General features: G+C 36.0%; 2 protein-coding genes across 6 annotated transcripts; one reads left to right on the top strand and one right to left on the bottom strand.

Moving 5' to 3' along the window:
• Nucleotides 1-1,016: 1,016 nt before the first annotated feature.
• On the bottom strand, nt 1,017-8,760 carry nenf (neudesin neurotrophic factor). Of its 4 annotated transcripts, none has more exons than XM_042501358.1 (5): nt 5,642-5,686; nt 4,039-4,127; nt 3,854-3,914; nt 2,425-2,528; nt 1,017-1,210 (listed from the first exon to the last, which is right to left on the bottom strand). In XM_042501358.1, the coding sequence occupies exons 3-5, from the start codon at nt 3,894-3,896 to the stop codon at nt 1,034-1,036; spliced, it is 324 nt and encodes a 107-aa protein (XP_042357292.1). In that variant the 5' UTR covers nt 3,897-3,914; nt 4,039-4,127; nt 5,642-5,686; the 3' UTR covers nt 1,017-1,033. The 4 variants fall into 4 exon arrangements, with proteins under 4 accessions (XP_042357292.1, XP_042357293.1, XP_042357294.1 ...); XM_042501359.1 differs by having other exon boundaries at nt 5,624-5,642; XM_042501360.1 differs by lacking the exons at nt 4,039-4,127; nt 5,642-5,686 and adding an exon at nt 8,681-8,760.
• pacc1 (proton activated chloride channel 1) lies at nt 7,543-13,415 on the top strand. Of its 2 annotated transcripts, none has more exons than XM_042501354.1 (8): nt 7,543-7,767; nt 8,710-8,824; nt 9,974-10,183; nt 10,719-10,873; nt 11,230-11,372; nt 11,591-11,732; nt 12,357-12,464; nt 12,550-13,415. In XM_042501354.1, exons 1-8 carry the CDS (start codon nt 7,732-7,734, stop codon nt 12,709-12,711), a joined length of 1,071 nt encoding a protein of 356 aa, XP_042357288.1. In that variant the 5' UTR covers nt 7,543-7,731; the 3' UTR covers nt 12,712-13,415. The 2 variants fall into 2 exon arrangements, with proteins under 2 accessions (XP_042357288.1, XP_042357287.1); XM_042501353.1 differs by having other exon boundaries at nt 10,719-10,897.
• Nucleotides 13,416-13,705: the final 290 nt, after the last annotated feature.

Below are 13,705 nucleotides of genomic sequence, written 5' to 3'. Positions count from 1 at the left end.
GTGACAGCCCTAATAAATCTGATGTTTACTTAGTTTACTGCATCTGGTCTGTCAGCTCACTCCACCTTTCTAAATACAAAGATTATGTTTATTTAGACATTTATGTGTCTTTCTTTTAAACAAATTAAATAATGTTTCTAAATGTTGATTTGCTCCTATACAAATGTACCTCTACCTTTAAGGACTATCACTGTCAATACATATATTAGTGCACTGCAGCTGCATGTCAGCTAAAGGAAAAAACAAAAACCAATCTCCATTCAAAAGTGTTTTACTTATTTTAGCTGAGTTGGATGTTTGAGTGTCACTGTGCTGAAAAACACATGTGCAGTTTGATACTAATGGGTGTTTTTACATTAATCTACTGAACTTAAAGTTTTTTTTCACTTTTTAAAAAATGTCTGAAAGGGATCTTTCAAAATCTGGATATTTAAATAACTAGCGCTTCTTGAACCATGTTTGTTTTTTCTGTTTTGCTATGTCTTCTTCCCCCAAAGCTAATATGTTTTATTTTTTTATCCATTAGGTGTACAATTTTGGTTACAAACTCCCTCTCCGCCACCCTACGTGTGTTTTTTGAGTATAATTCATTTGCTCAAAAAACAAAGCAAAAAAAAAAAAAAAAAATTAAGTTAAAGATGTATTTGATTGATAGCATCATTATTTTATTTTCCTGCAGATATAGCAGTAATATTGTTTGGCCACAATCTTGTAGTAAAAATCGTAAACATCTGATTTTGTGCCATCCCTAACTTTATCAAAATGTATTTTAAAAAAGGTACAATTAGTGTTAAAATGATTTCATACGAACTGTGTATTAAAGCTCTCAAAGCATCATGCAAATCTGTAGTTCAAGTAATTAACATGAATAGAAAGGTTTTCTGTGATATGTATTTTGTTCTTCTTTTGTACACGTATTGCCCCTGGCATATTTGGCTCTGATTCTAGTCGAGTAGTAAAGACAACTATTTTTAAGGTACCCTTCCCAGCACGGCATTTTCACTGCTAAATTGTACTTAGAGGTAAAATAAGGTTAAAACTCATCTTTGATTTGAAAATGAGGCTGGTCCTCTGGTTTGAAGGCTTCGTTGGGACTTCCATCCACGTTGAGGATGCGTGACGCTGTGTAACCTACAATGGGATACTTTGTTTTGTATGTTTCTTCAAATACACTTTCCAGAGACTCCAGCTGCTCTTTCGTGAGACCCGTCTGTGAATGGAAAACAAAAATTAGCATTTGTCATATGTTGCACAGATTGTGAAGCACTTTGAGGTGAATTTATCATTTGTGATTTTGGGCAGTTTCAACAAAACACACTTGAAAATGACATTTTTGGCATTACTATCATTATTATATTTACAGTTATTCAAAAAGGTACATTTTGGTACCAAAGAGCAAATGTAGAGAAAGAGGTGCTCTACATGCTGTAGTTAAAGAGGGAAGGTGCTCTCACTTGCAGTAGTGTAAATAAAGATTTATCTATAACCCATAAACAAAAATCAAAGCGCTAAAGTGCTCTGACAAACTATGTTTTTACACAAAATTATTTAAGAAGTCTCACTGAGATAAAGACTGCTTTTGCAGGAGATCAGAGGACAAATTATATATTTACAACACAACATATATTGACAATATATTCACAGGATAATACAATCACATAAAGGAGTATTTAAACATGCAAAAGTATTATTAAAATATCCGTAAGTGGAACTTTAAAGTCCCTCAGGGTTCTTGTAATATTGAAAATCCTCAATTTATCTAGCTATTTAAGGGCATCTTGGTGTGAAAGATTCAGATATGTAAGAAGTGTTATATATTTCTGATAAGATAAGACAGAACTTTATTTATCTCCAGGGGAATTGCTTTGCAGCAGTTGTGTTTTTAGTGTTTATGGCCTTCATTGTCTGATTAACCCTTAAGGACCGTTTGGCGCATTGTATGCCCTTTTCATTCTTCATTTTTCATACTTTTGGCTCATGCCAATGGCATATATTTAGTCAGGATTGGGTTTTTTGTGTGTTTAATCTGTGAATTTCCAGCTCAGCTGCTACAATAACTCTTTAACCATATTTGGTATACAGAGAAAATTCATTCTATTTCCACTAGGTGCACTGTCACAATCCATGTTTCTGCTAATCATTGACATATCCCATACTGTGATAATAAGAAAAATCTATTTTGCATGTAGAATATTGGAAAGAATACATTTTTGTGTTTTTTTTCCCATATAAAGAAGTGCAAAATGATTATAACCTGCAAGTACAGTGCATTCAGATGAAACTGTGAAGTTTAGAATTACACAGCTCATGAATGTAATGCTGTTTTGCAGGTGGGAAAGTACCGACATCTGACACCTGAGTACTCCTCCACCCATGGGAGCCCACTACATCAAATAAAACCTCAACCTTTGAGACTAAACTTACAGTATCTGATGTCAAGTCTGCTGGGTCCAGGGACATCTTGGCCACAGCCCGGGTGGAGTCCTTACCAACCAGGGCGTTGTATGGGGCATCTTTTCCATAAAATTCTGAAATGGGTTAAAAAAAAAATGCATTCAAACCAGTGCAATGAATGCAATATCAAAATCGGTTATTTCAGATTTGATAAAACTTGGAATATAAGTCTAGTCCCAATTAGACGCCCAGTCCCTATTACAGTGTGGAGACACATTTTGACAAATAAAATCCTGTTTTAATTAGAGTCTGCTTGCAATGCAGTTCATTTTTATAGAATTTCTTTTGATGTATGAAACTGGGTTCTTGGCTGTTTAGGTCAGGCATACAAATACAAAGTGAGTATGTGAGCAGCATGTCCATAATGACAAAATGTAAACAATGTTGGGTAAAATTCTCTACAAATCTATCATTCAGTTACTGAAACTGCTAGAAACAAAGAGGAAAAGTAATTCCAACATAGTAAACCAGAGAGAGATGGAAAAAAGAGATTTAAATAAACAATTTAACTGTACCTTTATCTTTGATGAGCAACAGTTTGTGTGAAAAGAATTAAAAGCCAGTCCCATATATACACCTGTTCTAAATATAAGCCTGTTGAGGTCAGTGATTTAAGCAAATAATAGCCTGGGCCATTGATTTGATTCAATTTGATTTAATTTAATTTACTTACATATTAAAAACAACTATGTTATACATTTCAAGAAAAGGATACATGCAGGGGAAACCCAGAAAACCCTCAAGGAGCTTGACAAGTGAGGTCCCCCACCAAACTATCAATCGGTGAATACAGTCTCTTAAACATTGATAAGAAAACAATTCAAATAAAAATGTTACACACACATATAGGCTATAATAAAAATTATTTATAAGACAGGACAGGCAGATGAGGGCAGAGGTAATCATGTAAAGAAAAAGAAGAAGAGAAGAAAATGTAAACATAAAAAAAACATCATTTTTGGCTATTCATTTATTAATTGAAATTTTAAATTATCTGGTCTGAGTTTTGTCTAGTCTAGTACTCTGGAAAGGGACCTCAAAGCCCCCTAGTATGTTTGTCAAGAAGATTTTAATTTGGGTTTTATTAACTACTTACATTATTAAATAATTACCTGACTGTCATTTATTGATTATATATTTTTTTCTATTTGGCACTTTACTACTCAGTTTTTCAAAGTCCTTTGATGTTTTGCACCATACAGAGAGTCGCTGTTGATAATTTTGTTGTATGTTACCACAGGATGACAGTAAAGTCTGATTCTGATTCTAGTAGGCATCAATGTAACAATTTTAATGTCATTTCACGGTTTTGTTTGAATAAATAAATCACATTTAAGATCCCTGACACTTGTTTTAAACCTTGTAAATCATTAATTTCAATGGATTAAGTAGTATTTACCTTTTCCCTTGGTGACATCAAATACGACTCCTTTTATTGCCATGTAAATTGGCTGTCCCTCCTGAAACAGGGAGGGGAAATAACAAAAGCAAAGACAGATAAATCTTTATCAGTACACATGTATAGATGCACAGGCAAACGGTCACAAAAACTCGCCCAGACCAAGGGTTACAAACAAAGTTTACCTCGCTGCCGTCGTATCTCTTCAGCTCCTCCTCAGTGAATAATCGGACAGGTTTGGTGGACGGTTTGTATTTTAATTTAATGTCTTCTGCTAAAGTGGCAGAGAGGACAATGAGCAGGACAAAAACTCGCGCTGTTGACATGGTAGGATCGTTGTTTGGACGAGTTTGACGCGGAAACGTTGTCATGTACTTCCCTGACGCTGCTCTTTGGAGTTGGTGCTGCATTTAATGCCGTCGGAAATGTTACAGATCGGTAATGACATGTTTCTCAGGCAAATATCATCAGTCCGTGTCTATTACAATCACTCGTCCGAGGAAAATAGAGTAAAAAAGCACTAATGATGCACAACATCATTGTAATTATTGATAACCAGTAAATGAATTTGAACTGAATTTCCGATATAACTAGAAATTAATGATGCCAGATAAATATTGCAAACAATCAAATACTGTACAGACGGTAAAGGTGGTGCTGACTTGTATTATATTACATATTTCTGGGTGGCTAAATGTACAAGAATACATTGTAATTTAACGTTATATTTCGTATTAATTGATTATCTGAATTTACAATATAACTAGAAACTGATGTTATCAAATACATACTGCAAATAATCATATAATATCCTGCCGACAGTAAAGGTGGTGTTTTTTTTAATTGTAGTATATACTGCTAAGTAGCTAATGTATGAGAATACATCATGATTTAACTTTATATTTCGTATTAATTACCTGAAGTTGCAATATAACTATAAACTCCTGTTATCAAATAAATATTGCAAATAATCAAATAAAATATTGTAGACGGTAAAGGTGATGTAAATTTGTATTATATTATATACCAGTGGGTAGCCAAATGTATACAAAAACATCGTAATTTAACGTTATTTTTTGTATTGATTATTATCTGAATTTGCAATGTAACTGGAAACTCATGTTATCAAATAATATATTGCAAATAATACATTGCAAAGGGTAGAGGTGGTGCTTATTTTTATATTGTACTGCTGCATAGCAAAATGCATAATAATACATCATGATTAAATGTTACATTTCGTATTAATCAATATTCTAAATTTGTAATATAACTACAAACTCATGTTGTCAAATAAATATAATTTAATTGAAATAAAACGTCTGATTATGGCTTTCAAAATGTGAATTAGTTAATTAGTAAAACACTGATGTAAAATAACATTACCTCATAATTGTTTTAATTACAGTAAATTATGTGAGAGCTGAAGCTAACTAACTAAGTAGCTAACTTGGGTAACCAAATAGCTAATGTTATTTTCCATTTCACCACTGAACTAACTGACCAAACCTAGAGTTGGGATTCTTTTGTCAAACCAATATAAACGTAACAAATTTTCGGCATCTTGAATAAACGTTTTTGCTTCACTTTTGGGTGCATAGTTTAACATTTTGGGAAAGTGCGCTAGCTAACGTTAGCGTGTTTTAGCTAGCGGCTAACGTTAATGTTAAATGAGAACAATTATACCAACTTGGTAAATTCGTTAGCTAAACTATATTTATCATAAAAACGTGTAGTTAACGTGAGTGAGTTACAGAAAAATGCACCTACCGGCACCTGAAAACTCACTTTAAACGCATTTAGCGGTGCTCTGTTGTTTTGCAGATTACATAAATTGAGGCAAATAATGATGAATCGCCATTTTGAGCAGCTACCCGTGGAGACTTTCGGGAAGTTACTATGGTAACTGCCGCCAAAAAGTATGACGTCATCCTCATGACCCAAAGTAAAATGGCGATTTTAAACTGCAAATGGTTTTGCGTGTTTTGTTGGGTAAGAGAGTGTGTAAATCTAAATCACAAATATGACAAATTTAGCCTGCTTGTAGGCTAGAACAAATATGATATTAAAAATCAGTGTTCCTGCTTATTATCAACATATCCAAGGCTGTGATAATCATAATAATGATCACAATAATCAATAATCTAGGCCTACTTAGCATGTAGTATATTAAAAATAATTCATTTTATTTCAATAATATATTTATTGAAACATTATTTTACGAACGTATTTATTCAAGAGTTTTGGGCAAACACTGCTCATCTAATCTTTTCTTGTACTAACAATCTAATTCCTATATTAAAGATATGGGTTTGTTTCTAAATTGTAATTCTGGATCAAAGTCTGTTGATGATATGATTTAATTCATAGCTATGTCTTACTGGAAAATACCTCTATGAAATGAATGAAATAAATAAATGAAATTTCTTCAAACCAAAACAAATATTAACTTATTTTGTGTTGAGCTGCGATATCTCTTTGACTCTGTCTCAAAGATCACATTGAACAAGAAAGACATAAAAACCTCTCAAATACTTGGAAAGATAATTAAAAATTATAATTAATGTATATGAATTTTATGATTCAATATTTATTTTAAAGAAAGACCTTGTGCGTACCCACCAAACGCGATTAAAAATGATCGCGCCTCAAGATTACATACAAAGTCAATGCAAAGACGCGATTTGACGCCTCATTTTGCCGGGCGACGCGATGGACGCGATTGCGCGGCGCGTTGGACGCGTTGGACGCGAAATTCGCGTCGCGTCCAACGCTCGAGTTGAAATAATTGAACTTTTGCGGCGGCGTCGCGTGAAGACGCGCCGCGACAGCCTATCAGCGTTGAGATCGTCATCGACGTGCTGACGTATGGACGTCCTGGCGTTCCCTCGCAAAATCTAATCAAACCGCCAGAAACAATGGAGGAGCAGCTTGTCGTCGCCGTCACCGCTCACCCAGAGCTGTACGACAGTTCCTGTCCCTTGTTGCAGGAGACGGTGGAACTCGCCGAGCTCACGCCGCCTCCGTAGGGTAGCATGCACCCAGAACCGACGTCGGCGCCTAGCCCGCAGACGACGCTGGGAACTTCTCCAGAGCAGGTGCGGTGCAGCGGCGATCGTGGTTATCTCAGGCATGGTCAACGAGAGAATGAAATGGCGGAAGAAATGTTGTTGTTTGGGCGGGCTCGACGCGCGGCGCGATTTCGTCGCGCGTCGAGTCCCATTTTGGGGTTTTTGTACGAGCGTCAAAACTGGAGCGTCCGGCGCGACGCGATTTCATTTGAGGCGCGATGAAATAATTTTTATCGCGTTTGGTGGGTACGCAATTTTATATCGCCCTTGTACACTCTGAAATCGTTTTTACATTGTTTTTTTTTCTGTCCTCTTAATTTAATTTATTGTAATTTTATTTATTATGAATTTCTTTTTTCTGATTTTGGTTATTTATTATTTACATTCGTTAATAGTTTTTGTCTACGAGTATGCATATTTCATTTTATATTTCATGTTGTCATACGATGTTGTTTCACGTGTATTTGTTAAATGGTCACTGTTCACATGGACTTTTTAAAAAAGAGTTGAAAAAAAATAAGGGAAGGAAGAAGGAAACAAGGAAGCATCGAGGACGCGCGTTTCCTGTTGGGACGCGGCCGGAGGTGTCTCGTTATTATCATGGGATGGGCCTGTAACGTCAAAGCCCGCTGGGTGTTTGTGCTGTGCGTCTCCCTGAAGAGCGACAAGCCACCAGCGCGGGGAAACTGCTAACTATCCTTTAAAATGAACCTGTTATTGATTAAAAGTGGTTTTCAGCGTTTGGACAAATAGCCGGCGGTTCGTTTGAAGAGCAGAGACAGGTTTCTGTAACGGAAGTGCAGAGGAATGCTCGGGAAAGACAGATCCCGGTCTTACCAAGAGGTAGGACAACTTTCTGTTCAGGGTCTCTGGTGTTTGTCTGAGAAAACCCAAAAGACGACAGGTTTGTAACTTTGAGTCCACACACTGTCAGTGGACATCATGTGACTGCATACAGCTGACGGCCGTTTTCAAAGCTGCTTCCTTTAACATGAGAACAGCTGAGTCAGCTTTCTGTCTGACTGCTCATTAACTGAAGGTCCAGAGCTTTCAGCGACTGACAGGGACATGCAGCCTGTGTGAAGAGGACATTTGTGATGTTGTAGTTTTGAAGGATATTGTTATAATATATAGATAAGTCAGGCCAATGTATTTTAAAACACTGTAATTGACACTTTGTAAGGGACTGTTCGTTATTTATGGGGGGGTGCAAAAAGGTGGAGGCGTGTTAAACATTTTTGAAGTACTGGGGACACAACTTATGTTGTTTTTTTATTTTGGCCAATCAATCATGTATGTTTTTCTTTTTTTTTTTTAAAGAATAAATAAATAAATAAAATTCAAAAAGTCTTTTTTAGGATTTCTTTGTAAAAACAACAACAACAACAACAACAACAACAGTTTTTTAAATAAAACAGTTGCTTAAAGAAAAAACAGGTTGTCTGATCTATAATATGTATGAAGAAGAGTGAAAAACTAAGGCTTTTATCAACTGGAGGATTTCTCCTTCAACTTTTAATTTTAAAGTCTTTAAAATCTAATGACTAATTTTGGGTGGAGGGGGGGTCTCGCATTTTAACCAAGTCATTACAGGAGGCTCAAGAACAAATATTTGTAGCTTCAGGGAGGGTAAAAAAAATTTAATTTAATTTAATTTAAAAAACAACAACAACAACCACCCTCCACTGCTGCAGCCCTGTTGCCGTATGCTAGATCAAATTTGGGAAAATAGTGTTCAGGTTGAAACCGAACTTACCCTTTAATGTGCCTTTCTTCCCCTCACAGTTCAATGATGAGGAGGAGGATGATGATGATGAAGGTAACGCTCAGTCTCCAGGCTTCTTCGACGATGCCACTGATGAGCTGGAGCGCGAGGAGCCGAACTGCAGCGTCTCACAAGGTGACGACGGCTGTGTGATACAACACACACACTCAGATAAAACAGCTCATGCTTTAACTCTTTAACAGCTGGATCACATCAGTTTTCTAGGGCCGCATTCAGACACTTTTAACAAGCATTTAAACCTCTGAAACCTGAAAAAATGGTTTGATTTCTTTTGACGACATGGGAAAAATCATAATGAGCAACTTGGCAAAAAATGTGCCAGAAATTGCAAAAAAAATCAGTAAGAGATGACAAGGACATGACCTGAAAATAAACTCTGGGTTATTATTAGATGTTACCAGAAAAATAGGGAAACATTTCCTGAAAACTGTATTTTTAGCTCTTATAATTTAATAATTATATTACAGAAAAAAATATATAAGCACATTAAGTAGTCTTCCTTTTTTGTTATTTTTCTCGTAATTTTTTACTAATTTTCTTGCTGTTTTTTAGGGCTTTTTTTTGCAAAGTTGCTCATCACATTGTTCCCATGTTTTTGAAAGAAAATCAAGCCAGTTTGCTCACATCTCAAAGGGTAACTGAGCTGCAGAATATTACTAGTGTGTGTTTTAGTCTCCCATAAAGGTCCAAATGCTGAACACAATTTAACATTTCTGCTCATTCGTTATTTCATTTTAACCCTTTGAAACCTGGATCGACATCACGTTTCTTGTGCTGCGTTCATATTCACACCTTTGAACGCTGATCAAATCAATTTGATTTTTTTTTGAAAACGTGATAAACAGCAATGAGCAGCTTGGCAAGTAATGCTTCACAAATTGTAGTATTTTGTAGATTTGGAAAAGAAAAATTTAGCTTTGGAAAAAATGCCCTGAAAACCATATTTAAAATCATCACAACTGTATATAAAAAACTATGTTACAGTATTATTATTTTCAAGCACTTTTTTTCCAGGCCATTTCCTTCCTTTAATGTATTTTTCTTTCTTTTTTATTTATTTACTTTTTACTAATTTTCAGGACTTTTTTTGCTAGTTTTTAATGCAAATTTTTCTCAAGTTGCCCATCGCCTTCTTCCCATAATTTTGAAAGAAATCAAGCCAATTGGCTCATGTTTCTGAGGGTTAATAAAGTAACTTGACCCAGTAAAAGCAACCTTGAGCCTTGACAGTGACTTTGACCTCCCTGCACACTTTGACTGCAGAGGATGACAGCAGGTCCAGCGGGGCCCCGAGGAGGTTCAGTAAAAGCTGCCTGAAGAATTTCTTCACGGTGGTGCTCATCTTCATCTACCTCCTGCTGACCGGGGTGGCGGTGTTCCTCGCCTACCAGACCATCTCGGACTTTCTGGAGAAACTAAACCACCCTGTGATGTCCGTCACCTACAAAGAGGTCGACTCGTTTTCACCCCCAGGTTCGCATAAATAATGCAATAAAATATTCTGATGTTTTGTTTAAGGAGGTACAAAAAAGTGCAGGATTAGGTGTCAAAAGTAAAAGTTTATTTTATTCAGAAAGATCCCTTTTAGAGTGTGTAAAATATTGTTGCATTAGTTCTGATGCCTTCACACGTGGGTAGCGTTTAATGTTGCAGGTGGTCAAGGTGGTGCAGATATTTACTCCTTTTTATCCTGTTAGGTTGTTTAATCAAGATTATTCCATCAGATTTTATTTTCTAGTCATTTAATTTATATTTAAAATCTTTTCATGTAAAGTGAGTAGCTATAGCTGTCAGAAAAATGAAGTGGGTAAATATATATATATATATATATAAATGTAAATATTTGCCTCTCAAATATTGTGGATTAGATGTTATGAGCTCACAGAAAATGGAAATGCTCAAATCCATTAAATTGCACTTAAAAAAGTATATGCTGAAAAGATGATATTTTCTTAAAACTAGCTAACATGATTCATTATTGTTTTTATTTTTTTAAATCCTTGTGCAGGCATCGCTCTGTACCCCGGCAAAGCTCGGCTGCTGAGCTGCAGACATCACTTCCACGACTACATCCCGCCGTTAGTGGACCCGGGAAAGCCTCAAGAAGGAGACTGCGTGATTAAAGACGTGACGTACTTCGGACCGTTTTCCAATTTAACCGAGGTCAGCCGTGCGAACATTCAGCTGGTGATTTCACACACATGCATCACAGAAGTACAAAAAATCATTTATGTAGAAAGCAAATGTTTTAAGGCAAAATATGATCTTTTCCGAAACCATAAACGTAACCAAACAACGTCAAGTTTCAGTGTATCTGCCACATAATAACGTGCAAACGGAATGATTTGTGGTTTGCAGAGACGTACAACGTAATTTTTTTGTGGTGGTTGTCTGTTAGACAGGCCATGCAACACAGAGTTGCAAGACACGACGTGCATTCTGTGAAAGTGACACACTTAGATTAATATTTCTGTTATTTTAAGGACAGATTTTGTTAACTCTTAACTTTGTTCTCACAGAGGAGAGCTGTGGTGGTCCGCGGCCCGTCTGACGTCAGAAGAAAGGAGCTGATCTTCATGCAGTTCAGTCATAATGAAACTGAGGAGGACTTCAGCGCCATCACGTACATGCTTTTTGCCAAGTTTAGTGACCTGACTGAGAGGTAACTGCAAACAAACAAGTTTAGACCCTGTGATCTCTGACTGGGTTTGTTTTCATCTTAACACACGTAACGCACCGACAGCTCGGGGAAGTTTTTATCTCATTGAAACGTCAAGTAAACTGTTGCATGACCGAAAACTTATCAGCTACCTCATGTCTTATGAAACAAAGAGTGATTTGACTCAGACTGATAGCAGTGTGTGTTTCCTGACTCTCTAGTGCAAATAAATCTGACTTCATGAGGGACTGTGAGAGGAATTACTCCACGTGGACTTTCTCTGGAGGATTCAGAACCTGGGTCAAGATGTCTCTAGTGAGGACGTCCGGCAAAAACGATGACTCTGTCGAGTTTCGGCAAGAGGTATTTATGTCCGAACAGTGTCGCCTTACATGCGTGATGATTTTGAAAGTCAGTTTCAATAGATTTTTATTGATTTTTAAACTTAACAGCACATTGCTTTCAAAGTCATAGCAGATTAAAAACTGATAGACAACTAAAAAATTCTTGTTCTTCTTATTTTTAATAATAATAATAATAATAATAATAATAATTATTATTATTATTATTATTATTATTATTATTATTATTAAATAAATGGACAATATATTATATTATTATTAAATATTATTATGGACAATATATTTAAAATAAAGACAAAATAAAAGGGAAAAAACACCATCTACAACGAAAAAGGCAGATACATTAAGAAAAGTGACCAATTTCTTTCAAATAGACCATCATCCCCTTAAATTCCTGTGCAATATTGCTGCAGAATTTTGAAATCTTCGGGCATTCCCAAAATTGGGAATGTATGTCCCAATATTTCTCCTACATAAAATACAAAGTGGAGAGATGTGGTTGTTCATTTTATGAAGAATAAAATGTGGGATCTGTGGATTTTTCTATATTGAGCGTCTCATAGAGTTAAAGATATGAGTGCTTTTGGCAGAGGATAAATATCGTTGTTCATGTTGGATCTTTCAGTCCGCTGTGGTGAAATTCAACGACAAAAGATCCGAGGAGGAGCAAACCAATCAGCTGTTCTTCGCCGTCTTTGAATGGCGGGATCCTTTTATACAAGAGATCCGACTGGTGAGTTCTCCTGCACATTATATCCCAACTAAAACCGGTCTGTCCGCGGCAGTCTGTGACGCAGCTCTGCTCGCTCCCCCAACAGATCGTGACTGCAAATCCCTGGAACTCCATCGCCATCCTCTGCGGCGTCTTCATGGCTCTCTTCAAGGCCGCCAACTTTGCCAAACTCACGATTCAGTGGATAATCAAGATGCGTAAGAGGCATCTGAGGAATAAAGCTCGGGAACTGAACCAAATAAACTGAACTGCTCTGCAGAGAAGCACCGATGACACAATCTGTGAAGACCCAAATTTTCCAAGTCAGTTTTATTTTTACACAATCGTGTTTTTTCAGTCACTGCTAATTTTGGTTTTATCAACACTGTGGAACATTTATCCATAACATTGTACAGATAATAAAATAACACCTTTGCACACTAATTACTAATAATTAATAATGAATCATTTCCAAAAACCAGTTTGACAAGAATTCAGTGAACTTTTAGCTGTTGCATTTCAAAATAAGAGATATTTTATAAATGTTTTATTCTCATGTAAAAGACATTGTAGCTGAAAGCTGTTAGTGATGGTTTGAGGGTTTTAAAAAGGATGTTTAAAGGTGTTAAAGTGAGAAAATGTGAACTTTGGTCCAAATGTTGCTGGATTTTATCATCTTATTCTAAAGGGAATATTGTATTTTATGTTTGCGTCCTCCTTTTTACAAATGATTATAATCATATCGATAACTCTAAATGGATTATTGTGAACTACTTTTCCTCCGTTGGGTTGATCTACTGTTTTATTTTCTATGGCTGAACTTTGTTTTTGTCTATTGTTGTGATTTAAACATAGATACATAATGTGTGTTTATTGTTCAGATTTACTTGAATTAATGTCGTAATGTCTGGTTCAATATTGTGTTTTAATCGCTATGTTTTGGCAAAATAAAAATATATTTTTCTGCCTAAATTTGACAGTTTGAGGTGAAGAATATATAATTTACTCACATCGTTCTTGAAGTTGCCCAGTTTGACAAAGCACTGATAAATAATTAGGACTCAACTTTGTTAGCTCTACAAGAGAGACATAAAAAAAACGTGTTTTTATCATCAGTTCGCCCACTGAGCAGAGAACAATTTACATGCAGCCAGAGAAACACACATAAGAGGTAAATGTTTGCAGCAGTGGACGGTTACTAAGTGCATGTACTCCGACAGAAATGGATGGTGATTCTGAGCGAAAATAAATAGGGGAAATAC

Source organism: Plectropomus leopardus, chromosome 14 (assembly GCF_008729295.1).
Source record: "Plectropomus leopardus isolate mb chromosome 14, YSFRI_Pleo_2.0, whole genome shotgun sequence".
Taxonomy (NCBI): domain Eukaryota; kingdom Metazoa; phylum Chordata; class Actinopteri; order Perciformes; family Serranidae; genus Plectropomus; species Plectropomus leopardus.
The sequence above is the reverse complement of the archived record's forward strand: the minus strand, read 5'-3'. Positions and strand labels throughout refer to the sequence as shown.